Genomic DNA, 27,363 nt, shown 5'->3' with positions numbered 1-27,363 from the left:
TCCACCCGTGTAGCACTAGCAAACCTGCCTGTCAGAATGTCGGTCCCCTTCCAATTAAGGTGCAGGTCACCCCTGCCCCAGAAGAGGTTCCAGTGATCTATAAATCCAAATCCTACCCCCCTGCATCAACTTCTCAGCCACACATTCAGATCCCCTATCTCCCTGTTCCTACCCTCACTAGCACGAGGTACTGGAAGCAACCCAGAGATAACCACCCTGGAAGTCGTGCTTTTCAGCCTCCTACTTAGTTCTCCACACTCACCTTGTAGAGCCTCCTTCCTCCCACCCAAGTCATTTGTGCCTACATGCACAACTACTTCTGTCTGTTCACCTTCCCTCTCGAGGATGTTCTTAAGTCGGTCTGAGATATCTTGGACCCTGGCACCAGGTTTTTGTCCCAACAAGGTTATCGTCCCTTTCTTGTTCCACATATATAGCCTTACATAACCTGGCCCCATCCTACCTGACTGACCTCCTCCACAGGCACACTCCCACCTGCACCCTCCGCTCTGCTGCTGCCAATCTCCTATCCCTCCCCCTCCGGACCAAACTCAGATCCTGGGGGGACAGGGCTTTCTCCATCGCTGCTCCCACCCTATGTAACTCACTACCCCAAACCGTCAGAGACTCCTCCTCACTCACCACATTCAAAACATCACTGAAGTCTCACCTGTTCAGTACTGCCTTCAACCACTAAAGGTCACCTCACCTTCTGTCTCCTTTCTCTGTTCGTTTACTTATTTATCTATTTATTCACTTCCCTATGTTCTTTAAATCCCTGTAAAGCGTCTTTGAGTGTATGAAAAGCGCTATATAAATGTAATGCATTATTATTATTATTATTATTATTACAAGACGAACCATCCTTGATGTCACCTCGAACCACTGTTGTGACCTCTGTCTCTCTTGAAGCACCTATACCCTGGAAAATTGAGCTGCCTGTCCTACCCCTCTGTTAACCAGGCTTCCGTTATGACTACAACGTCCCAGTTGCACGTATCTATCGCAAGCAACGGTTGCTAGGGGTTCCACGAGAAACCCGGCACCTAGGCTGGGCATGGCAGCCAATCGGGACTTCCACAGATGATCGGTGGGATGAATTTACAACCTGCAGCCGGGGCTCTGGAACTCCAGCCCAGTTGGAGCCAGCAAATCTATCCCTCTAGCCGGCTTCTTTGGCCTGCTGGGTAAGCCAGCAAAGCTCTGGAACCAAGAGTGCCAGAAAATCAGTGGTGGAACTATAATGAGTAAATATTAAATTTAAATGCAAGATTATATAACTTAATGTAGACAGGGTTAAAATATAAAACACAGCAGAAAAGCCAATTGCCACCTTTTTGGGCTGATTATCAATAAATGTGTGAATTTACTTAAGTGTTATATGACATATTCACATTATTTTGTGATGTCTGTTTTTCTTTGAAATGCACCAAAAGAGGCTTGGAACGAGTAATTTTGCATGTAAATTTTCAAAAAAAATCCAAATTTTGACCCCCGTTGTACGCGGCTGTTTTCCTCTTTTTTTACCTCACTCAGATGCCTGTAGTAAATAGATTCCAGTGAATCACTTAACTTTGCACAGCTGAGCTTGTTTAATGTGGTTGTTTGCTTGTTGAGATTGACGTTATGTGGAAAGCTAATGCCCCTGTGATATTTTAAATTGGACACTAGATACAAAATAGCTGACAGAACTTCCATAAGCGGTCCCAGTATAGCCAATATTTATTTTCAACTGGAAGAAAGTATTGAAATTTAATTGCTGATAAAGAAGACTACTGGAATTGGCTATGGTTAAATAGTCCATCATATTCGTTGCTAAGAAATTTGATGATTAATATTTGGGTTCCTACCCTGACTTTTGTCCTATTATCTGAAGTGGTTTCCTAAGTATTGATGAACCAGGGGCCACAGTTTAAGAGTAAGGGGTAGACCATTTAGAACGGAGATGAGGAAAAACTTTTTCAGTCAGAGAGTTGTAAATCTGTGGAATTCTCTGCCTCAGAAGGCAGTGGGTGCTTTCAAGAGAGAGCTAGATAGCTCTTAATGATAACGGAGTCAGGGGGTATGGGGAGAAGGCAGGAACGGTGTACTGATTGTGTATGATCAACCATGATCACATTGAATGGTGGTGCTGGCTCAAAGGGCCGAATGGACTATTCCTGAAACTATTGTCTATTGATGTCCAGAAGGATAGCAATATTTTTTGAAAAACTAGCTGCAGTCTCTAGTTGTACTCTGAAACTTGCCTAATTCGGCATAGACTTTCGTTTTTTGAAACATTTTTCAGGTACGTCAGTTGAACCAATTTCAATCAAAGCTGGAGCAGAAGATCCAGATTATTATCGATATACTATTCAAGGTAATGTGGAAATCTTGCTCTAAAAGATGTTATTCTAAGCTGTGGCATGAGACAAATATTCAACATGTTTTGATTAAATCAATTTCATTAAAACATGGTGAATATATCTGTCATTTCGAGTTTGAAAACATGCAACTTTTATCATTTGTTTTCCACTTATGGGTCTGTGATGTAAAGTTGTTTTCAAAAATATAAACAGTCTTGGTGGAGTTGCATGTTATTTTATAATGCGTGAATTTATCTAGAAATAGTGCAGTCTTGGAAGAAGGCTCTCAATGCATTTACTATCTCTGCAACCACCTCTTTCAAAACCCATTATTGGGCTTCCAGTCCCATTAATTTCTCTCTTTTTTCAAACTGCTGACTCAAGATTTAATGTGCCCAATGTTTCTGGGATGTTTTTGTGTTCTTTCTGATGAAATTTGTCAAGAAATATGAAGTGGGAGAAAGTAGAGTCCTCAATAATACCTTGGTAGTTTCAAAATAACATATTTTGCTAGTTTCACAGCTTTGTATGCTTGACTTGCATTAAAGTTTTGTTGCGGCATAATTGAGGTTAATGTTACTAATATTTTTAGTAATTCATGAGGATTTTTTTATTTGGGGCTTTTTACGCCTTTCCCCTCAGGGAAAAGAGAAAAAATAAAAATCAAGGATTTCAAAATAACTCAACTGAACTCGACTGTAAAGAATGTACCCATCAAGTTTTGTATAAATTGCAAAGTAGAAAATGGATTGGACATCTTTTTCATCTAAAGTCACTAACCTTTGGAACCAATTGCTATTCTTTTTATGGGTGAAAACTAGGTGTAGACTATCAAAGGAGCTGGCTGTGTTTCCAATTATAGCTAACAGTTGTGAACAAAACCTAAGTGGAAAATTAAGACTGTTTGATCTATTGTTGCATGAACTTGATGGTCATTAGGTTTTGGGAAGGAATTCTCCACGACTGCCCACTAAGTTGTGCTCTTAGCTATGTATTAGCTCAACTTGTGTGCATCTAATTTTACTTCCATTGAGATTGCATGGTTCAGGGCAATAGGTTCATGATGCTCCATTTCACCATGGCTACTTTTGGACAAGATTAGTAGAGCCAGCCAATTATTTTTTTGTTTGTGTGAGGTGGTTGTGTAACAAATGCTTAATCATTGCCTATTGCAATTAAGCATTGATAATGGAAGAGGGGCTTCAGAGATGTCCTCATTCTTTAAGAAACGTGGCTTCCCCTCTTCCATTATAGATGAGGCTCTCACTGGGGCCTCTTCTATATCCCGCAGCTCCACTCCTGCTCCCCCTCCCCCCATTCGTAACAAGGATAGAGTCCCCCTTGTCTTCATCTTCCACCTCATCAGCCAGCATATACAACAAATTGTCCTCCTAACATTTCCGTCACCTCCAATGAGATCCCACTACGGGCCACATCTTCCCATCCCCTCTCCTTTCTGTGTTCCGCAGAGACCGTTCCCTCAGTAACTCCCTGGTTCACTCGTCCCTTCCCACCCAAACCACCCCATCCTCGGGCACTTTCCCCTGCAACCGCAGGAGATGCAACACCTGTCCCTTTACCTCCCCCCTTGACTCCATCCAAGGACCCAAACAGTCTTTCCAGGGAGGCAGAGGTTCACCTGCACCTCCTCCAACCTCATCTATTGTATCCGCTGTTCCCGATGACAACTTCTCTACATCGGTGAGACCAAACGCAGGCTCGGCGATCGTTTCGCTCAACACCTTCGCTCAGTCCACCTTAGCTAACCTGATCTCCCGGTGGCTGAGCACTCCCACTCCCAGTCTGACTGGTTCATCCCAGTTTTGAGCAAGCTTGTTTATTTGAATAAAGTAAAGCTATGTGTCTTTAAATAATTTCTGAGTTTCTCAGACATCAGGCAGCCTAGTATTTATAGCGAGTTGGGCATTGCTTAGAGGAAAAAAGATGCACCTTCACTGCATCACGTGGCCAGCAACATAAGATTTAAGAGGTATAACACTGGGGGAGTTCAAAAGAGCTGTGCCAGTGCTGCCGAGAGCTTTGATCACTGAGTACTTTGCCTCTTTAAAATTAAAAATTGTCTTTTCCATGAGACTATTCAAATATATTTGTATTCTGATGCGTAACATTGCAAAATTTGCAATGAACACAGTTACAGCAGCCCTATTAATGGTGACTTTATTTGAGAACAAGCTTTGCTCGACTATGACATCCTGTGGTCATGTAAGGTACAGTGCATTACATGATAGTTACTTGTGCATTTGTGAAGTTTTTTCGTGTATGCTTTATTTAATTTTAGGTTTTTTTCTTAAATAGTAAACATTTTGTTTTGTTTTCCTTAGACTTGACTAACCAAGAGCATTCTGAAGCTAGTGAATACCCAGAAGTGGAAGTAACCATTGAAGGCAAGCATTGGGTCTTTTACTGATTCGTTATTTGGCACAGAAATTACCATATATATTGCAGTTGAAACATTGAATAAATTGTTCCGTTCTGTTCTCCTATTACGTTCCAAAACAATTAGGTGCCTCTCTGAGGGAGGGAATGGTTAGGTGGGTGGTGAACTCCAATTTCAAAGTCATAGATACAGCTGGTTGTGGTTTTCTTTTTATTGTTCCTACATTCCTGATCTGATCCTCTTTACCCTCAAATTTAGGCAAATTGCATTGAAAGTGTAAAATTATTTTATTTCATAATTCAAAATTCTAGTTGAAAATCAAGATCTCCTTTAATTTAAGAGGCTTTATTCTTCTGGTTGCTCAGCTTTGATTTCACCTAATGTCTGTAGGGCAGTACTTGTCGAGAAAGAAAATTTCTGGGAGCTGGCGTGAAAGAAGTGCAGGTGAAAGCTTCTAAACTATATTACAATCTGACTTGTGGCAAGATATCAGTTTTCCGTAAAATAAAATGGAATATTTCAATCCGTCTATGTTCTTGTGACAAACAGAAGAGCATAATGGAGAATGAAGAAACCTGTTGGTTATTGTAAAAATGATCTTGATAGATTAAAAAAATTGTGGGTGCAGTATCTATGAAATCCTCATTTGTTATTCATAATGGAGTATTGGTACAGATGTTGGAGAGATACGTTTGCAAAGAATACTATTTTGGAGGGAACAGAATAGAGAAGGACAATATTAATAACCAATGAGTATGATATCAGATGGAAGAGAGAGAGTACAAGAAAATATGGGAGAGGTAAAGTAGCATGGTAATCAAACAGTAAATATTGTAGCAAAGTTACCGAGTTTAATTGGGATATCAGTTTCTAGTACCTTACAAGATCTGAGTCCCAAATTCCATAATGGCCAAGTGAGTACTTTTGTCGTGTCATCATCGTTGCAAACCTTGTGAATTGACAATCACCATTTAGCAAGGTCCCATGTGCAGCAAAGTTGCAATGATCTGTTTTGAAGTAAAGTTATATAATCAAAGCAAAGTTAACTGCAAAAGTAAATAAACAAAGCATAATGAGATACAATTTGGGTGGGAGGTTCCTCCTGAATCATCCTTGAAAATTGAAGAAAAACGCTTAACTCCATTTTCCCTGAACCATGATGAATGCTGGAGGCCATGCTGGGATGATGCAGCACTTTCATAATGCACCGGACATCCATGCTGTGCGTGTACCTTCGCTGAAAATGTTTCCAGCATTTTTTGCTTTTATCTCAGGCTTACAGTACCAGCAGTTTTGTTTATTTTTCATTTATGTAAACACTGCCTTGTTGAGCGCACATGCTAGATTCTATATATCCCACGATTTTGCTTATTTGCATTGAAGTCCTCATTCAGTGTGGCCGTTTGGGTACTTGGGATTCCAAAGTTTTGTCATGAATGCATCAACAAAATTGCAGTGAAACCGAAAGGCACTTGAGATCGGGCTATTTGGATAAGTGTGACATTTATGGTTCACAGTTTTATGAAGAGCATGGAAAGTTTTTAAAACTGCATTTTCTATTTTTAGATGATGAATATTTCCCACCAAATAAGCGACCAAGGTGTCCAGCACAGCTGACGGATGCCAGGGCTAACGCGAAGCGGAAAAGTAGGGAATTCCATTTTGGTGAGTTAAAGTACCATTTCAATTTCTTAAAGATTTGTTTCCATTACGAGATAAACAGGACCAATCACCAGGCTTGTTAGATGCTATGTATTCTATGATTATGCAGAAATCACACTGGATATTTTAATAAATTTAATTGTAAATTGAGTTTTGATTTTTCATTCTTAACAATAGACAATAGGTGCAGGGGTAGACCTTTCGGCCCATCGAGCCAGCACTGCCATTCATTGTTATCATGGCTGATCATTCACAATCAGTACACTATTCCTGCCTTCTCCCCATACCCCTGACTCCACTATCTTTAAGAGCTCTATCTAGCTCTCCCGTGCAAGCATCCAGAGAATTGGCCTCCACTGCCTTCTGAGGGAGAGAATTCCACAGATTTACAACTCTCTGACTGAAAACTTTTTTCCGCATCTCCGTTCTAAATGGTCTACCCCTTATTCTTAAACTGTGGCCCCTGGTTCTGGACTCACCCAACATTGGGAACATATTTCCTGCCTGTAACGTGTCCAATCCCTTAATAATCTTATGTTTCAATAAGATCCCCTCTCATCCTTCTAAATTCCAGCCTAAACAAGCCTAGTTGCTCCAGTCTTTCAACATACGACAGTCCCGCCATTCCGGGAATTAACCTGGTGAACCTACGCTGCACACCCTCAATAGCAAGAATATCCTTCGTCAAATTTCGAACTGTACACTGTACTCCAGGTGCAGTCTCACTAGGCCCTATACAACAGCTTTCAGGAAATCTAGTTTGTTTTGCATCATTCATTTTCGATGTTGTACATTATATTAAATTTGTTTTATCATAATGATTAGATTTTTCAATCCAGTAGGAAAATTCATTTGTGAGATGGTTAAAAGTAACTTTTGTTCAGAACATTCAATTTGGCTGATTCAACAAAATAAATAAAGTACAGAACTTTGCTTTAACATCACAACTGCAAATACAGCATAATTTAGACCTCATTATTAAACATTTGTGCTTGAATCAGACATTTGGTTTATTTTGTCAACGTCTTGAAATTCGTCTTACATGTACTGTGTAGTATCTGTTCTTATCAGTTTAATATCTGTGTAAATTTCCCGGTGTAGGACGAATAAAGGAATATATAATAATAATTATTATTATTCTGTGTTTGCAGTAGGCAATATTTGAAACACTCTGGTCTGAAGGTTTCTGCATTCATCACTACTTGGAGTCATTGCTGTGCACAAATTAATCAACAGCATTCACTGTATCTGGGTATTGGTTACCACTATTTTGCTCTAGTTATACTGGTGTTGAGCTTTTTTCATTCTTTCATTGCAAAGTTTTCATATGCAGAACAATGGATTGCAAGAATTACCGATTTAAGAAAGCAAGTGGAAGAACTCTTTGAAAGAAAATATGGTAATTATCACGGTTACATTTTGTGTAACTTGCTCATCAGATTGTTTTTATTCTTTAAAAATAAGAATAATTGGTCCTAATTATGGTCAATGTGAAGGCCAGCAAATGGATTAGGGATGTGGGCTGAGGTGAGCGTGTTTATGATACTGAGGGAGATAGTTATTAGAACATTCAGGTGGCTATTAGTAAGCCAAGCTGATTGCATGAGATGGGCTGTACATATTTACTGCAATGGTAAGGAGTATTCAATCTTGACTGATAATGGATTAAATTTATTGAACTGGTAATTGATGGTTGGAAATTTGTTGTATTTAATTCTACAATGTATTCAGTTATTCGGATGTGTTCTTAACTAGTTCCATTGAAGCAAAATGCTTCCATGAGGAATGGCACAATATAGCTTTGATCAAAAGGTCTTCAACGTGACCTGTTAACAATGTTGCCTGACCTGATGAGTGTTTCTGGTGCATTCTATTTCAATTGGACATTGTAGCCTTGGGTTTAACGCTGTTGAATTATTACATGCAGTTGGTGGTTTCAGTCTTTGCAGTTTACATTTCTAGCATGCATTTATGTTTTTACACCTTGCTGCTAACTTCACATGTATTTGTCTGATTAACATCATCTCCAGACTCACTATTGTTAACCAAATGTTTATCACATCGAACCATCATCCTTGCTGTCACTTTTTAAAATCCATCTCTTCCTCCACTTTCTTGAATAACATTGTGGGGGCTTTACTTTCTTCCCTGCCTATTCTTTCCCCAATATTGCATCTTAAAATGGGCTTTGCCTCAGAGTATTTCCCAGTTCTGATAAAGGTCACCAATCTGAAATGGCAATTGTGATTGTCTCTCCACTGAAACACGCTGAATCACTGCATTTCTGACATTTTATGTTTTAGACTTCAGCATCTACAGTATTTTTCTGTTCTTAGAACCTAGCAGTTACAATCTGAAGAGGCTGATGGAGTGGGCTGATTAACTTTAGAACAAGAGAGGTTATGGGAAGATTGACGAGGTGTTCAAATTATGAACATTATAAAGTCTGTTAGGAGAACCTTTTCACTGACATGAGGATCAATAATTTGAGGACAAGGATTTAAGATTATTGATTGAAGAATTAAAGTAGGTCAATTTACTTTTCAAAAGGATACCAGAAACAATTCAGCAGTAACTTTCAAATAAGAATAAATAATGGAAATCGCAGGAGAAATTGGTTCTAAGATGAGCTGTTAGCAGGGTGGGCCAAATTTGGTAAAAAACTGCAGTTTTGGTTTCATAATTTGAGGAAGAACATTCTTGCAGGCACATGAAGTTTCCGCGGATTTCCACGTTTTTAAAATCCATTTTCCGCGCCTTTTGCATGATTTCTGCATTTTTCACTTTGCCAAATAAACAGAGAAATCGGATTTAAAAAAGAGAGAGCGCCCTGGAAGTCTCCCCGAAAATGTGGCACCTCGGCTGGGCAAGGCAGCCTATCTCGACCTCATCGGGACTTCCATGGCCGATCGGTGGGTTGAATTTGCAACCTGTGGCCGGGGCTCTGGAACTCCAGCCCAGCTTCTTTGCCGGCTTCTTGGGCCTGCTGGATAAACCAGCAAAGCTCTGGAACCAAGAGGGCCAGAAAATCAGTGGTGGAACTGTAATGAGTAAATATTAAATTTAGGTGCAAGATTATATAACTAAATTAATTAAGACCGGGTTAAAATATAAAACACAGCAGAAAACCCAATTACCACTTTTTTGGGCTGATTATCAATTAATGTGCGAATTTACTTCAAAATGTTATTAGTATACAGTGACATGTTCACATTATTTTGTAATGTCTGTTTTTACTTTGAAATGCACTAAAAGAGGCTTGGAACGAGTAATTTTGTGTGTAAATTTTCAAAAAATGTCAGATTTTTGACCCCTGTTGTACGCCTTGCGCAGGTGCTCGGTTCTTTTCTTTTTTTTACCTCACTCTCATGCCTGTTCTTCCGATTGAGGGAGTGTTCACCAGATTAATTCCCAGGTTGGCGGGACTGACACAATAGACAATAGACAATAGACAATGGACAATAGGTGCAGGAGTAGGCCATTCAGCCCTTCAAGCCAGCACCGCCATTCAATGCGATCATGACTGATCACTCTCAATCAGTACCCCGTTCCTGCCTTCTCCCCATACCCCCTCACTCCGCTATCCTTAAGAGCTCTATCCAGCTCTCTCTTGAAAGCATCCAACGAACTGGCCTCCACTGCCTTCTGAGGCAGAGAATTCCACACCTTCACCACTCTCTGACTGAAAAAGTTCTTCCTCATCTCCGTTCTAAATGGCCTACCCCTTATTCTTAAACTGTGGCCCCTTGTTCTGGACTCCCCCAACATTGGGAACATGTTTCCTGCCTCTAATGTGTCCAATCCCCTAATTATCTTGTATGTTTCAATAAGATCCCCCCTCATCCTTCTAAATTCCAGTGTATATAAGCCCAATCGCTCCAGCCTTTCAACATACGACAGTCCCGCCATTCCGGGAATTAACCTAGTGAACCTACGCTGCACGCCCTCCATAGCAAGAATATCCTTCCTCAAATTTGGAAAGAATGGATTGACTGGGCTTGTACTTACTGGAATTTAGAAGGATGAGAGGGAAGATGAGAAGGAAGACGGGGTCTTATAGAAACATATAAAAAGATTTAAAGGATTGGATGCAGGAAAAATGTTTCCCAGGTTGGGGAAGTCCAGAATCAGGGGTCACAATTTAAGAATAAGGGGATGGCCATTTAGGACTCAGATGAAGAAAAACATTTTCAGCCAGAGAGTTGTGAATGTGTATAATTCGATGCCACAGAAGGCAGTGGAGGCCAATTCACAGGATGTATTCAAGAGAGGGTTAGATATAGCTCTTGGGGCTATGGAATCAAGGGATATGGGGCGAGAGCAGCCATAATCATATTGTATGGCGGTGCTGGCTTGAAGGGCTGAATGGCCTTCTCCTGCACCTATTTTCTATGTTTCTCATAGCCCTTTGTGCTGTAAGATTCTAATTTCTAATGATATCTGGAACTCTGTCATCTTATTTATTATTCCAAATAGATAACGCAACATTTGATCAGATAAGGGGTTCCTATTTTTCCTACCTCTAAATATCAGCCTAATGTCTTTTGTGGGGTTATTAAAGAAAAAGTTACATACTTCTCTTGGTTTTGGGGTATCTTTGTTTTAGTTCGGTTATAATGCATTGTCTTATTAAATCAGTGAATTAAGCTAGCTTGCTGAGTATGCAGAACTGGACTCCATGTTAGGAAGGTTTGGCAAGGATATCTCATGATGCCACAAAACATATCATAGGAGGTCTCCTCTCCCACATTCTTCATTGCTCTATATTGAGAAATGTCATTCTACAATTTGGTAATACAATATAATACAATGTCTTTTAATGTTACTGTACAAGTACAACGAGGTTAAGAATGTCACTCCCATATAAAAAATATAAATAAATCACGGCGAAAACGAAAACAACAAAAGGGCGGGGGGGGAAAAAGGGGGAAACAAGGTAAAGTGCAAAAAAAGGTTCATGCAGGGGTCAGTTGTGCCAGATGACCCTGGGGGCAGAGACAGATCATGGGGGGCTCTCAGCAGGACCGATTCAGAGCAGCTATAGCTCTACGGATAAGGCTGTTTCTTAGTCTGGAGGTGCGGGCGTAGAGGGCCTTGTCACGCCTGCCAGATGGAAGTAGTTCAAACAGACGGTGGCATGGGTGTGTGGAGTCTTGGTAGATGCTAGTGGCTTTCCTGAGGAAGCGTGCCTTGTAGATGTCCTCCAGGGCTGGTCGCTGTGTCCCAATTATCCTCTGCGCTCTGGAGACGACCCGCTGAAGAGCTCTCCTGTCCGCTGCCATGCAGCTGAGATACCACACATAGATGCCATATGTCAGTATGCTCTCTGTGGTGCAGCGGTAGAAGGTCATCAGTAACTGTTGGGGCAGACCAACCTTTTTTAGAGTTCTCTGGAAAAACAGCCGTTGCTGTGCTTTCTTGACTAGTACAGCAGTGTTGGTGGACCATGTGTGGTCCTCTGAAATGTGTGTGCCCAGAAACCTGAAGCTGGACACTCTCACCACTTCGTCTCCGTTGATGAGGACTGGAGCATATTCCACATTCTATGTCCTTCTAGAGTACCAGCTCGCCAGGTTCTGCACCTCCGCTCTGTTGGCTGATTCATCGCCGTTGGAGATCAGCCCGATCACCGTTGTCTCCGCAAATTTGATAATGGTGTTGGTGGCGAATGCAGGGACACAATATTAATAAACCTTCCAACCCTTCCGAATTTGGTGGAAAGTTTCCGCTTTCGTATTTCATTTCCGCCATTCCGATTTCACCTCACATTTTTCTGCAAAACACATGCCTCGCCGCTCACCCCGCCTCTCGCCCCGTCTCGCCTCACGCCGCTGGGGGGAAAAGGAGGGGAGGGCAGGAGTAGGGGGGTAGGCGGGAGTGGGAGGGGGGTAGGCGGGAGTGGGGGGGGGGAGCGCGGGAGTCGGGGGGAAAGGGGGGGAGGGAGTGGCGGTGGAGTGGGAGTGGGGGGAGAGTAGTGGGGAGGAGAGCGGGGTGGGGGGAACTTGGACTGTTGTGATGTGCTATTGAAGACCAATTGAGCAAGTATGTCTTCAATGAAATTAGGTATGTGCAGTTTTAAATGAAACTCTTTCTTCATAACTTAATCATACATTTTGTGTAAGGAAAAAGGAAAATAGAGAAAACAAAACAATTTTTTCTTTGTGTTGTAAAAAGTATTTCTGTTCAATAACCTTTCTATAAATAGCAGAATATACTCATGATAGGCCTGACATTGTACATGTAGTCCAAGAACTACAGACTGTTGGAAATAATAGTAGTTTTTCACACATGAATGTAGCGCAAGGTGTACGCACATTTGTCGTGCATACCTTTTTGCTGAAAAGTTGCATTACGTGCCATATTATGAATTTTGATGTAAAATTCTGAATTTTGGACATCAAAATTCTGAATTTGTAAAATCAAATGTTGGGAGGTCTGTATTAATAGTTAATATTCAACGCTTCGCATTTAAATATGTTCATTGCAAAGTGGAGTGTAAGTAATTTAGAACAGGAATTGTATGAAGCTACTATAATAATAGATCTAAATCTTAACATTGTGTAAAATTTTAGCTCAAGCCACTCTTGCAACCGGACCAGTTGCAATCCCATATCCACTCTTACAGTCGAATTCCGAAGATCTTTGTGTTGATGGTTTACCTGAAGGAATTCCATTCATGAGGCCATTCACCTATGGAATTCCAAGATTAGAAAGGATCCTTCTAGCAAAAGACAGGATAAAATTTGTTATAAAAAGGTATGGATTTAGTAAGTATTTGATTTAATGGCAAGCTTTACTGGTACTTTGCAGCTTATTAGCTAATGTTAAATACCCCATAAGTAGTTATTTGCTGTAAAGAGCTTTCAAATACTTGAAGATTCTGAGCACTTGTATAAATGTAGGGCATTTACATTTTACTCTTTTATTGTGTATCGTCAGTCTTCTACTTTTGACCATCATTAGTTTACTGGTGGGAGGGGGAATGGGAGAAAGGTATGGTGAATATGTAAATATGTAGTCATTTTTTTGTTGTTGAAGATATATTATTGAATTAATGCTCATAATTTCTAAAATGTCATTGTATTTTATTGTCTTTCAGTGTACATAATCCATTAATTTATACTTCAGTCAATTCCCGCTAATTCGGCACTCGATGTTCTGGAATATTCACCATTTTACACTAATTTGTGTTTAATGGATCTTGATACAGCATAAACATGCTCTTTAATTTGATTGGTTTTTGCAGCATTTGTACCCCAGAACATTGCGTCGCCAATTCTGTGCCTCCCTTGACCATGTTTCTGCTGGAGCTAGAATTTCCCAATCCTATATTCATATTCCAACATGTCTTTCCAAAACCAATTGTTAATTCAGTGTTATATTTCAATCATTTAACCGACAGTCCACAAAACAAACATTTCATGATGAGAACAGATTTTTAGCCAATGACATCTATACACTAAAACTCTTGTTCGTTTGTTTGTTCCTGAACTACAGCCAAAACGGTACACGATAGCGCAACAATTTTAGGCCCACCTCACCGTCGTCCATTTGGTGCTAATGGAAGAAGTGTCATTGAAATCGGTGTTACATTTTTAAAGTTATTCACATTTTAAAGTTTAAATCTATCTCCGTGGGAGGGAGGAGGAGGTAGGGATAGGGGGGTTTGAGGGGGATGGAGTGGGGGTTAAGGGAGGGAGGGGAGGGGGGGAGGGGGAGTGGGGAAGGGGAGGGGGGAAGGGAGGAGAGGGTGCTGCACCAATGCAGGAGAGGTTTGGGCCCAAATGGTCCACTTGGTCTAGTAACATCGGTGATTGTCCTTCCCATTCTCATCCAATCAGAAATCCAATTGTAAAAGTTCATATTGTGAATAAAAACCTCCGTTATCAACCATTATCCAGTTTGTTTGATAAATTAAACAAAAATGACAACATGATGCACAGAGAAAGATCATGTGATACTTTAATTGCTACTGATTATTGAGGGCCTATTGTACGATACCATCAAAGTGATCACCCTCTTCTTGCCTCTCAGTTCTGCCCATATAACATCACTGGATGATTCCCCCAGGAATGTCCTCGCTCAGTACTGGCGTGATGTACTTCCTCATCAAAAAAGCCACTGTTCCTCTCTCATCTCTACCACTATAACTCTTGCCAGGGCCGTCTTAACGCATGGGCCTGATGGGCACTTGCCCGGGGCCCCACGAGCATAGGGGCCCCATGCTGATCTGTGTATGTTAAGTGACTTGCAATAAATAAATACTACTTTAAAAATGTAGGTTCAATAAGCGCTTTTTTCGCAACATTTTCGGTCCCAGTGTTTTTTTCGCAACATTTTCCATCCCTAAGTGCTTCTCACAGCGATCTGTTTCGCAACAATTAGCTCCCTAAGTGCTTTGCTTTTCCATCCCTAAGTGCTTCTCACAGCGATCTGTAAGTGCTTTTCGCAACAATGTAGCACCCTAAGTCCATCGCTAAGTGCTTTTCGGTAAGTGCTTTTCGCCGGCACGACAGGGGGGGGCTGGTAGGGAAAGGGGGTGGGGGAGAGTAACGGTGGGGGCGACGGGGAGGGTGGGAGGAGGAGAGAGTGGGGGTGGGTGGAGGCAGAGTGGGACTGGGGAAGGGGACAGCAAGGATGGGGGTTGGTGGTGGGGGGAAGAGAGAGTGGGGGAAATGGGGGTGCTGGGGAAAGGGGGGTGTTTAATTTTATCGACCATTTACATTTTTATTCCTGTGAGTAGTTGTCGTAGGGGCCCCAGTACACTGCTTTGCCCGGGGCCCATAATGCTGTAAAGACGGCCCTGACTCTTGCAGCATTTGTACCCCAGAACATTGCGCTGCCAATTCTGTACCTCCCTTGATCATGTTTCTGCTCTAGCTAGAATTTCCCAATCCCAGATTCTGAGTTAATTTGCCTTGCCTGTCAGGCCTCATTAATTGAAATAAAATAACTGCAGTTTAATCCATCGGTCTTTCCTTGTTCCCTGCCACTCTCCTGCCTGCCCTTTCAGCTGCATTTGCTCTCTAATTTATTTGTCTCTACTTGCTCATCTGCACCCCTTGCTTTGGATCCACCCCTCTGCCAGACTGGTTTAAAGCCACTGTCTAGCAAATCTAGCAAAATCTACATCTAGCAAATCACGCCAACAGGATTTTGGTTTGGTGCAGTTCAGGTGCAAGCTGTCTTGCTGCCATAGAAGAGATCCCAATGGTCCAAAAACCTGAAATGCTACCACCTGTACCTGTTCCTCAGCATGCCATCTTCAGCCCTATCCTCCTATTCCCAAATTCATGTTTTGCTAATGCCTTATTTTCAAACTCCTAATCAATGCACAGTTACACCATCTTTTTATCTTTATTTATGCATCTGGTATTTTCCTCTATTTTGTGCAGCAAATGAATCAAACCTTTATATACAATTGGATAGGCACTCTGATGCAGAAGTACGGTATTCAGCCCAAGCAGTATATACCAATGTTTATACTCTTTCCATCTCAATATATCAGTGTAACACTCAATCTTTCATTTGCTTGCCTAAGTATTGGATTGATATGCATGCAGACCACTTTCACGATTTTGTACTTCATTATATGTACTCTTTTTCTGTGCAAAATAATTAGTAATGAACCTCTGTAGGGAAAGCAGTAAATTATGTGATGGACCATATCTTTAGCAGACTGCACAATTAGAATCAAAATTTCTTGATAGGAACTTGAAATCCTGTCCTGTTTTGCAAGAGGACTCTAGATCAGTTTAATGTCACTGCACGTGTTCAACCAAATCATCTCTCATATCTGCACATGTTTGCTTCTTAATGTAATTAAAGGAAACAATCACCTAAAAATATAATTTATTTCAATGAAACTTTTATCAAATAATTTGTATAGGTTTTTATTTTTTAATTGTAATGTAAAATGGTGGTTATTGGGCTGATCGTTTTCCCACTGTATAACAAAATATCCAGTCTGCAGTTATTTTACACGAAGGTGCAATTAATGGTGAGTGAGAATTTTTTTTGTTTTTTGTTCTCCAGACCAGAACTATTAACTAATGAGCGTGAAGAAACAACTCCTGATAAACCGGTCCCAGGAGGTAAGTGTGCAGACTTGGTATGTGTGTGGTCTATGTCTTGCTGTTTAATACAGAGGCTGATCGTCGATAGTCCGGTTACTTTGTAGCTTCATTTGCTTAATACTTTAATGCCTTAGTGCAATACTGCAGTATAGCAAAGTAAAAATCTTATAACTGGGATTGGAATCCCAGGGCAGGTCCCTACTACCTTCCCTACCTGCCGTTGTGCATCGCTTCTCATTACAGTTTTCATGGCCTTTAACTCTTCAGCCACTCTCATCCCTAGCTTGGTAATTGCAGTTTTTGATTTTCATTGGATTAATTGCATCTTGCCATGCACCTGCTCGTTTCTCTGGTCCATTTATTCCTACTTGATATCTGTATTGGTACTGGTTTATTAATCTCATGAGTATCAAAATACAGCAAAAAGCTTTATTTTGCGATCCATCCAGACAGATTCATACCATATGTGGGTAAAATCACACCATGAGTTTAACAGCTTGTGCAAAAAGGAAAGGAAATAAAGTGCAGAATATAATCAATATAATATACAGCTACAAAGAAAGTGCAGATAAAAAAAGTATAAAGGTGGCACAGGGTAGATTGGGAGATCATGAATACATACAAATCTTATGAAGATCTGTTCAAGAGGGATAACAGCAAGTTAGAAAGTTATTCTTTTATTAATCAGTAAGTCCATTTCGGTGCTGAATTTCTTAATAGAAACTGTTAATATCGCAGGGGGAGAATCTTTCATCAGAATTAACCAGTTCTTCCACAAACTGGAAAGGCTGGTGATCTGAAATTGTTGAATTCAATGCACTGAGGATTGCAACATCCCCCCCCCCCCCCCAAGTCTCCTATTCCTTCTCTCCAGAGATGCTGCCTGACCCGCTGAGTTACTCCAGCACTCTGTGAAACGTCACCTATCCATGTTCTCCACAGGTGCTACCTGACCCGCTGAGTTACTCCAGCACTCTGTGAAACGTCACCTTTTCCTTTTCTGCAGAGATGGGCGGCACAGTAGCGCAGCGGTAGAGTTGCTGCTTTACAGCGAATGCAGCGCTGGAGACTCAGGTTCGATCCTGACTACGGGTGCTGCACTGTAAGGAGTTTGTACGTTCTCCCCGTGACCTGCGTGGGTTTTCTCCGAGATCTTCGGTTGCCTCCCACACTCCAAAGACGTACAGGTATGTAGGTTAATTGGCTGGGCAAATGCAAAAATTGTCCCTAGTGGGTGTAGGATAGTGTTGATGTACGGGGATCACTGGGCGGCACGGACTTGGAGGGCCGAAAAGGCCTGTTTCCGGCTGTATATATATGATATGATATGATGAAATGCTGCCTGACCCATTGAGTTACTCCAGCTTTTTGTGTCTGCCTTCGGTTTTAACCACCTTCTACAGTTCCTCCCGACACACCTGATCAGTTTGGGCCTTAAATCTAACTTGGGCTTTATTGGTGCAGCAAGAAACAAGAGGGGAATGGGAGCAGCATTTTGTGATGTACCAATGTCAGCACATCAGTGCGGTCTAATGAGAATCGCACCAGTTGTTTACAGTACAAGGTGATTTACATTTTCAAGTGATTTACATTTTCAAGTGTAATCATTGACACATTGTTTGATGGTCATGACTATGTTTGGACAAGCCTACAGTGCAGGTAATTAATTACCTGAGGCACTTCACAATTCCCTGCATAATTTTGAGTCATAGAATCCCTGGTGATGAGCCTGAAACTTATCCCAGCTGCCTCCATTCCCACTCTCCCCAATACATGGTCCATTCACACATTGACTTGCTATCGATGGCTGTTCTCAGTCAGATAATATATTTTACATGTTCGCATTATAGTTTCCCATATCATGTTCCTGGCTGTGGGTTTTAATTTGTTTCTAACGTGTACTCCTCTTACCCAATCTTTGTGATCCGTCCCAGATTGCATTTGGCCAAGTATCCCACACACACGTGAAGATCACGCTTTCCCCTGTTCTGATTCTACCAAAGTTTATTATGGGGCTTGTCTCACTAAGCACCTGCTATGTCAACTGTCTGTGTAAACAGCTAGGTTAGCAGCAGCTTATTTCAACATTGTTGTCAGTCTTGTCAACAGCAATCTTTGACAGGGCTGTGCTTCAAGGTTCAGGTTCAAGGTCTTTTCTTGTCACGTGTACCCATCAAGGTACAGTGATATTCGATTTACCACAGCCATAGTAATAAAAGCAACAAGACAAACTACATAAATGATAACATAAACATCCACCACAGCGGATTCCCCACATTCCTGACTGTAATGTAAGGCAATAAAGTCCAAGCTTCTTTCCCCTTTAATCTCCTGTGGTCGGGGCAGTCGAACCATCCACAGTTGGGGCGGTCGAAGCCTATAAGAAGGAATGGATAAGACAGACTGTTGGTGAGGCAGCCATTGCTGGTGCCACCCGCTTGCAATTACCATTGCCAATATTAAGATAGTTTTGCAATGGGATCAACTGGATGACTTCATATTAGAGAAGAGAAGTTGGTGCATTCTCATCGTTTCCCAGTCCTCACAGACCTCAAAAGAATTGAAGAAATGAACAGCCTAAGGCTCCAAATGACACTTGCAGTGTGTTCACAAGTTCACAAATTGTTGGAGTAGAATTAAGCCATTCGGCCCATTGAATCCACTCCACCATTCAATCATGGCTGATCTCTGCCTCCTAATCCCATTTTCCTGCCTTCTCCCTGATGTTATATGTGGAAACCAAATGCAAATTAGGTGACTTGTTTATTTTGACAATAAACCATAAAAAATAAACTATGAAAAATACAATAACAAAGAACAGTGCATGGCTCTTTACATTTGCTGTAACTGCCTCCTAGACCAGGCTGACCAAATAACTATTTCCTTGATAACTCGCTAAATGTGCAACTCAAACCCAATGGTTCAATGGTCCTTTATTGTCACATGTACCGAGGTACAGTGAAATTTGATTTACCATACAGTCATACCAAAAAAGCAACAAGATACAAAACTACATAAAGATTAAACATAAACAACTCCAGTATAACATCCTAGCAAAAAATTCAAGGTGCCGACTTTTAATGCAATGTGATTGCTGGAACGCTTTCTGATCTCCACCAACTCCCACATCTTCCAGCTAAAACTCACCACCTTCCCAGCCATAGGATTACAGAGTCAGAGTCAGAGGCTCAGGGGCTAGTTATCAACCTCAGGAAGCAGGGTGGAATACCTGTCCCAATCTGCATCAATGATGCTGAAGTGGAGATGGTTGAAACCTTTACGTGTAAATATCATCACCAATTTGTTCTGGTCCAACCACATTGATGCTGTTACTCTATTTCCTCCCATGACTAAAGATATGCAGCATATTTCCAATGACACTTACCAATTTCTACAGTTGCACCATAAGAAGCATCATATCGGAATTCATCATGGCTTGGTTTGGCAACTGCCCAAGACAACGAGAAATTGCAGAGTTGTGGAGGTAGCCCAGTCTATCCCTCACACCACCACCCAATCCAGATTCCTCCAGACCTAAAGATTCAGGGACAGTTTCTTCCCAGTTGTTCTCGGGCAACTGAACCATCCTATCACTAACTAGAGAGTGGTCCTCATCTACCTTGAACCTCATTGGAGGGCCTTGGACTATTTTTAATTGGGCTTTACCTTGCGCTAAATGTTATTTCCTTTCCCTGTATTTGTACATCGTGGATGACTTGATTGTCTTTCCGCTGAATGGATAGCATGCAACAAAAAAGCTTTTCACTGTAGCTTGGTACATGTGACAATAAATTAAACTACTTTGTTGTGGTCCTTGCACTTTAAAAAAAAAATCTGTGTTTTCTCTGTCACTGTAACACCACATTCTGCCTGCTTGTTTCCTTACCCTTTGTATGGCATGTATAGTGTGATTTGGCTGGATTGCACACAAAACAAGGTTTTTCACTATGTCTCTACATGTAACAATAATAAATCAATACCAATACAAGGTCCCATTAAGTGGCCATTTAATCTGTTTGTGTAGCTAATCTCTTATGCCTGCTTCTGCTTATCTCTTGCTGGTTCCCTCTCAGTCAAGCAAAATTAGTCCCCCTCCTGAATAGAAGTTCTGTTTAATTTATTCCTAGCTCTTCCCTACTACTAAACTTTGTTGCAAGAGGATTTGAGGGGCGCAATAAAGGTGTTTACTAAAATGATACATGGAGTTAGTGCCAGGAGTATTGAGTTTTTTTGTTTCTTTATCTAAAGGGCTTATTTGCTATAGAGTGTGCAGTGAAGATTTACCCGACTAGTTTATGAGATGGCATGTCTGTGGAATGCAGAGGGATTGAGTAGGCCAAACCATGTTTCTCTTAGAATTGAGTCTCTGAGGTGACCTATATTGAGACATGAAAAACACTGAGGAGATGGCAGGATAGAGAGTAGGAGGAGGGGCGTGGTTCAGGAGTCTACAACTTGGGATCTGAAGTCTCAAGATGAAGAGCACATTTTCACAGCACGTTTGTATCAATAAACAATCCTCAGGATTTTTAAGATTGTTCAAGATGTGGACTCTTATACATCAGCGAGACCAAGTGCAGATTGGCGATCGTTTCGTGGAACACCTTTGCTCATCCCGCCAGAACCTACTTGAACTTTCCAGTTGCTGGGCACTTTAGTTTTCCGTCCCATTTCTCCACAGACCTTTCTGTCCTTGGTCTCCTCCATTGTCAGAGTGAGACTAAACACAAATTGGAGGAACAGCATCTCGTATTTTGCTTGGGCAGCTTACAGCTCAGTGGTATGAATATTGATTTCTCTCACTTCAGGTAGTCCTGCTATTCCCTCTCTCTTTCTCTATCCCCCCCCCCCCCCCCCCCCAAGTCACACTAGCTTCTCATTTTTACCCTACAAACAGCTAACCACATATGGCCTGTTTCTTTTATCATTGTTACTTTTTTGCATATCTTTCATTCATTGTTCTTTATCTCTCCACATCACCGTCTATATCTCTCGTTTCCCTTAACCCTAACCAGTCTGAAGAAGGGTCTAGACCCGAAACGTCACCCATTCCTTCTCTCTAGAACTGCTGCTTGTCCTGCTGAGTTACTCCAGTTTTTTTGTCTATTCTCACAATTTTTAAGCTTTATTTGCATTATTGACAGAGGTCATATTCCCTAATGAACTTAAAACTCACCAAGTTAGTCTACATTATTATTATCTATCTTTAACTGTAATATACTTGCCTACAATAAAGACTAGACAAAATTTAAATATTGAAGACAATGAGCAGCGTTAGAGTTGCTGTCTTACATCGCTTGCAGCGCCAGAGACCCGGGTTCGATCCCAACTACGGGTGCTGTCTGTGCGGAGTTTGTACGTTCTCCTCGTATCTATGTGGGTTTTCTCCGAGATCTTACATTTCCTCCCACGCTCCAATGACGTACATGTTTGTAGGTTAATTAGCCGATGGAAGTGTAAATTGCCCTCAGTGAGCGTAGGGTAATGTTAATGGGCGGGGATCACTGGTCAGTGCGGACTTGGTGGGCCGAAGGGCATGTTTCCGCGCTGTATCTCTAAACTAAACAAAAATTGCAGATGCTGGAATCTAAAATATTGGAATTTAAATATCCCGTATAAATGGAATCTGGAATTTAAGACTTGGTTCATGGACATCACATGAAAAAAAATATTGGATGCAAAGTAACAACACCAGTCTACAATCTAGCACTGATCACATTTCCAAGCTTTCTGTACAACTACCTTGTCAGTAAAACCTGTTTACTTATATCAACATAAAGGCACACCCAAATTTCCACTGCTGCAGATGTAGCCTCTCATTTAATTAGGTAAAGTGCCACAGGTTGTCAGCCTGTTCAATATTGATTAAAACAAGTAAGTCTTTTGAGGCCTCGAAGTAGACCTGAGATGGGAGATAGATTTTTAAGGTTTGTAAAGAGGAGGTAGATTTTTCCTGCAAAATCACTATTTCTTTGGTGTGACTATATCTGGTTGTACAGGTGCAGGTTCAGAGTACCACGGATTTGAACTCGGGTGCATCTGGTGTGATGCAGCTGTCAATGTGGATCTCAGTTTATTTGTTGCTCAGTATTAAACAGATTAATTCTTGTAACTGGATTTGTATTTGGGATGGTTCTGAGGTCAGAAACCTGCCCATTGTGTGCACTAACATTTTCATTTCTTTCTCTCTCCACAGAAGTGGCCGATGTACCTGGTAGACAACATGCAGACATGCAACGTGCAGTCAACATGCAGATTCCAACATCCTGCAAATTTTTGAGTGGCACTGTTCTGAAAACCAAACGTGACTTTGAAACTAAAAACATGTAATTATGTACCATAATTGTACAGTATGAATTGTAATATTTCCTTCTAGATTGCATCCTGATTTTTACAGTCTCCATGTGATCAAGGGCTTTAAATAAATGTGTTGCCTTGCACTGAAGCAAACTGGCAATTGTGTTTGTAATATAGAGTCGAGTTCTGAGGTTTGTTTAGCAGTGAAATTTGGGTCAGTTGGCTGATAAAGCTGCTACTTCACACTCCAGCTACCTAGGATCAATCCTAACCTCAGGTGCTGTCTTTATGGAGTCTGCACACGCTCCCTGTGTCTGGGCGAGCTTCCTCCGCATGGCCCCAAAGACATGCAGGTCAGTTGGTTAATCGGCCACAGTAAATTGTCCCTGTTGTGTAAGTGAGGGGTAGAATCTGGGGTAGTTGATGGCAATGTTGGTGGGAAGAATAGATTACTAGATAAATTAATTGGGAATTACATTTATCTGTGAGCTTGTGGATGGAATGGCTTCCTAGGTTGTATGGAAATATGAATCACAATTGCAGACAATAGACTAATTATTTTTGTGGTCTTCCGACTGTGGGCAAAAGTCAGCAGAAAATCCATTTTTCTGCCCAAGAGCAGGAACACTGCAGGGTGGGTGCAGATTCATCCATTTGCAATCGAAGAAACAAACGCCCTGAGCAAGCACAGGATCCTGGAGAGATGATAGGAATGGAGGTAGGAATATGAATTTTGTCATATTATAGGCAAGGAGTATCCATGAGCGAGTTATGAACTTGAAACAGAATCAAACTCCAGCAGTAAAATGAAGACAGGAGACGGCAAAAGCTGGAATCTTGAGCAAAATTTTAACTGATGGAGGACTGGAAACCCGGGTTTGATCCCGACCACAGGTGCTTGACTGTACGGAGTTTGTACGATCCCCCCGTGACCACGTGGAATTTCCCCGAGATCTTCAGTTTCCTCCCACACTCCAAAGACATACAGGTTTGAAAGTTAATTGGCTTGGGTTTGTATACTTGGTATAAGTGTAATATGTCCCTAATGTGTAATGTGCGAGGATTGCTGGTCGGTGTGGACTCCCTGGGCCGAAGGGCCTGTGTCTCTAAACTAAACTAAACTCAGTGGATTGGGCATCTGTGGAAGGAAATGAAGGAATGAAGGAATGGACAGACAGCATTCTGGGTCTGAAGATCCACTACATTTGGTGTTCTGGATGTGGTCTGTCCATCGGTAAGACCAATCGAGTCACTTAAATTCACATCTCAGTCCCACTGGCCTCTCTGCGGCCTGCTGCATGAATAGAACAAAGTCGAATGCAAGCTTTAGCAACAGTGTCATTTTCCTTTAGGACTCAATGTTGAATTCTCCAATCCTTATATAACTTTCTCTTTCTTTCTGCTGATATAACTGGCCATTTTGCTTGCTACTAATTAGCGTCGTAGAGTCATGCAACATGGACTCGGGCCCTTCGGCCCAACTGGTTCATATCGACCAAGGTGCTCTATCTAACCTAATCTATTTGGCCCATGTCTTTCTAAACCTTTTCTACCATGTACCTGGCCAAGTGTCTTTTAAATGCTCGTATAGTTCTTGTCTCAACTAACAGCTTGTTCCATACACCCATCGGCCTCCGAGTGTAGAAGTTGCCCCTTGGGTCCCATTAAAATTTGCCCCTCTTACCTTAACCTACGTCTGTTTCTTGATTCCTCTACCTGGGTAAAAGTCTCGGCGTTCACCCTATTGATTATCCTTTTATACACCTCGATGGATCGCCCCTCAGCCTCCTGCACTCCAAGGAATAAAACCCAAGCCTGCCAAACTTCACATTACAAGTCAAAGAAACGTAATCTGATGTTAACTGACCTATTATGTCACCCTAACAAAGAAGATCAGCTTGTTCCACCCATACCATACGATATAACTTTATTTATCCTAGCAGGGCATTTGGTCTGTCGACAGTCATAAAACACAACAAGATACATTAAACGTGAAATTAAAGTGCCGAGTGGAAAATTCAGGACTGGAGATGTGCAAAGATTGGGGCGAGGAGGGGGGAAGGGGAGTCAGTCTACCCCATGACAAAGGTGGGGGGGAAGGGGAGGCAGTCTACCCCATGACAAATGTGGGGGGGAAGGGGAGGCAGTCTACCCCATGACAAAGGTGGGGGGGAAGGGGAGGCAGTCTACCCCATGACAAAGGTGGGGGGGAAGGGGAGGCAGTCTACCCCACGACTGAAGGGAAGGAGTTGTGCAGTATAATAGCCACAAAGAAAAAGGATCTCCTTGGGCGTTCTGTGCTGCATCTTGGTGGAACCTGTCTCCCCCTCCCCCATCTCTTTGCCCCCAAGATTAACGTGTTTCGTTCTTTCTCAGTTCTGTTGAAGGGTCCCAGGCCTGAAACATTCCTCGTCTCCCTTTCCATTCGTGCATTCTGACCTTCTGAGTGTTACCAGCATTTCCTGTCTTTCTTTACAAAAGCCTTGCTTTAGAAGTCATTCCACCTCCCTCTGCAGCATTGGGTTTTTGCATTAGGTATTATCTCAGTTTAGTAGGGACTCAAAACTCTCCTTGGCAAAGCTACAGGACAAATCTTAAATAGCTCCACCTATTTACTTGTCGTCGTTGTGGCTATCCCTCGAGGTCGAGGATGATGGTCTACATTCCATTGTTTTTATGAACTCTCAGGTGGCTTATGAGTCCAATCCTGGCTTTGAAAGTTCTTTGGTATTCAGGGCAGGTAATTCCAGATGCCAGATCGGGCTGTGGTTGTTGCTGCCTCTCTACCCGTTTACTTCTCTTTTCTTCTAATTCTGCACATCTGTTGGCTTCGAAGGTCGCCGTTCCTTTTTGGACGATGGTTCGCCAGTTTCATGCCCTTGGCAATGGTTTCCCAATTGTCAATGTCCATTTCACATTTCTTCATTCTCTTTTACGTTTGCCTTTAAGCTGGGAGTAGAAGAGTTGCTTTGGTAGATGCTCGTCTTCCATCCAAACAACATAACCGCTCCATCTTAGTTGGTTCTTGATGATGAAGGCTTCGATGTTTGATGTTTTTGCTTCATTCAGGATGCTGACGTTGGTTCTTCTGTCTTCCCAGCTGATATTTAAGCTGCTTCGAAGACATCGTTGATGGAACTTTTCAAGTGTTTTCAGATGGTGTCGGTACGTTGTCCAGGTTTCTGATGCATACAGGAGTGTTGGAATCACCACTGCTTTGTACACTAACATTTTAGTCTGTTCGGATGTCACGATTTTGAAAGACTCTTGTTCGATGACGTCCAAAAGCTGTTCTAGCACACTTAAGACGATGTTGGATCTCGTCATCAAGGTCGACATTGGAGGAGAGGTTACTTCCATGGTACAGGAAAGATAAACATATAGATTTACAAATGAGGAAAGAGAATTTTCCAAAGCTATTTTACATGATAACAGCTGAATCTCAAGGTTTGTTGACAGTCTACAGATGCTGTCTGCTGGCTGGTTTTGCAGGCATTTTAATTCCAGGGTTTTAGCTGCGTAGCAGTTGCAGTGAAGTTGAGATAAGCGATCCTTTCACACAAAATGGATTCCTTAATTTGTTTCCAATCCTAATCTCCAACAAGGAGGATATCAAGGTCAATATTATCCAGAGCCACAGAGAGAGCAGAACAAGGGAAATGAATGAATGAAACAATTAATTAAGTTTATTGGCCAAGTATGTGCATATACAAGGAATGTGCCTTGGTGCTCTGCTCACAAACGATAATACATACAGTTAACAATTAAGAATAAAGCATAAACACATCAAAACAATAAGGATACAACATTACAGTCTAAACATGTGGGTGAAAATAAACCAGAGCGAAAAAAAGACTACAGACTTTGATTATTGAGTAGAACTACTACTTGTGGGAAAAAAAGCTGTTTTTATGTCTGGCTGTGGCTGCTTTGACAGTCCGGAGTCGCCTTCCAGAGGGAAGTGCTTCAAATAGTTTGTGGCCAGGGTGAGAGCGTTCAGAGATGATCTTGCCCGCTCGCTTCCTGGCCCTTGCAGTGTACAGTTCATCAATGGGGGGAAGGTTGCAGCCAACAACCTTCTCAGCTGTACGAACAATCCGTTGCAGCCTCCGGATGTGGTGCTTGGTGGCTGAGCCAAACCAGACCACGATGGAGAAGGTGAAGAAGGACTCATTGATAACAGTATAGAATTAGACCATCATTGCCTGTGGCAGATTATGTTGCCGCAGGAAGTACATCCTCTGTTGGGAATCTTTAAAAGAGCAACAGAAGATAACTAAAAAGGCAATGCGGGGAGAAAAGATGGGGTATGAGGGTAAATAATATAAAGGAGGATAGTAAAAGCCAATAATATAAAGGAGGATAGTAAAAGCTTTTTTAGGTATGTGAAGAGAAAAAAAATAGTCAAGGCAAATCTTCCAGTGAAGAAAGCCAATGGAATGTTGGCCTTTATAACAAGAGGAGTTGAGTATAGGAGCAAAGAGGCCCTTCTACAGTTGTACAGGGTTCTAGTGAGACCGCACCTGGAATACTGTGTGCAGTTTTGGTCTCCAAATTTGAGGAAGGATATTCTTGCTATTGAGGG

General features: G+C 41.7%; 1 protein-coding gene across 1 annotated transcript in view; it reads left to right on the top strand.

Moving 5' to 3' along the window:
- The window catches only part of LOC144599092 (uncharacterized), a 54,516-nt gene extending 29,337 nt beyond the window's left edge, over positions 1–25,179 (top strand). Inside the window, exons 7-13 of the mRNA XM_078409812.1 lie at positions 4,688–4,750; positions 6,310–6,408; positions 7,739–7,804; positions 12,978–13,161; positions 16,441–16,499; positions 22,678–22,807; positions 25,155–25,179. Coding sequence (XP_078265938.1) covers positions 4,688–4,750; positions 6,310–6,408; positions 7,739–7,804; positions 12,978–13,161; positions 16,441–16,499; positions 22,678–22,807; positions 25,155–25,179 — 626 coding nt within the window. The remainder of the gene's footprint in view (positions 1–4,687; positions 4,751–6,309; positions 6,409–7,738; positions 7,805–12,977; positions 13,162–16,440; positions 16,500–22,677; positions 22,808–25,154) is intronic.
- The last annotated feature ends 2,184 nt before the right edge of the window (positions 25,180–27,363 follow it).

Source organism: Rhinoraja longicauda, chromosome 13 (assembly GCF_053455715.1).
Source record: "Rhinoraja longicauda isolate Sanriku21f chromosome 13, sRhiLon1.1, whole genome shotgun sequence".
NCBI classification, from domain to species: domain Eukaryota; kingdom Metazoa; phylum Chordata; class Chondrichthyes; order Rajiformes; family Arhynchobatidae; genus Rhinoraja; species Rhinoraja longicauda.
This window is presented reverse-complemented; position numbering and strand designations above follow the sequence as displayed.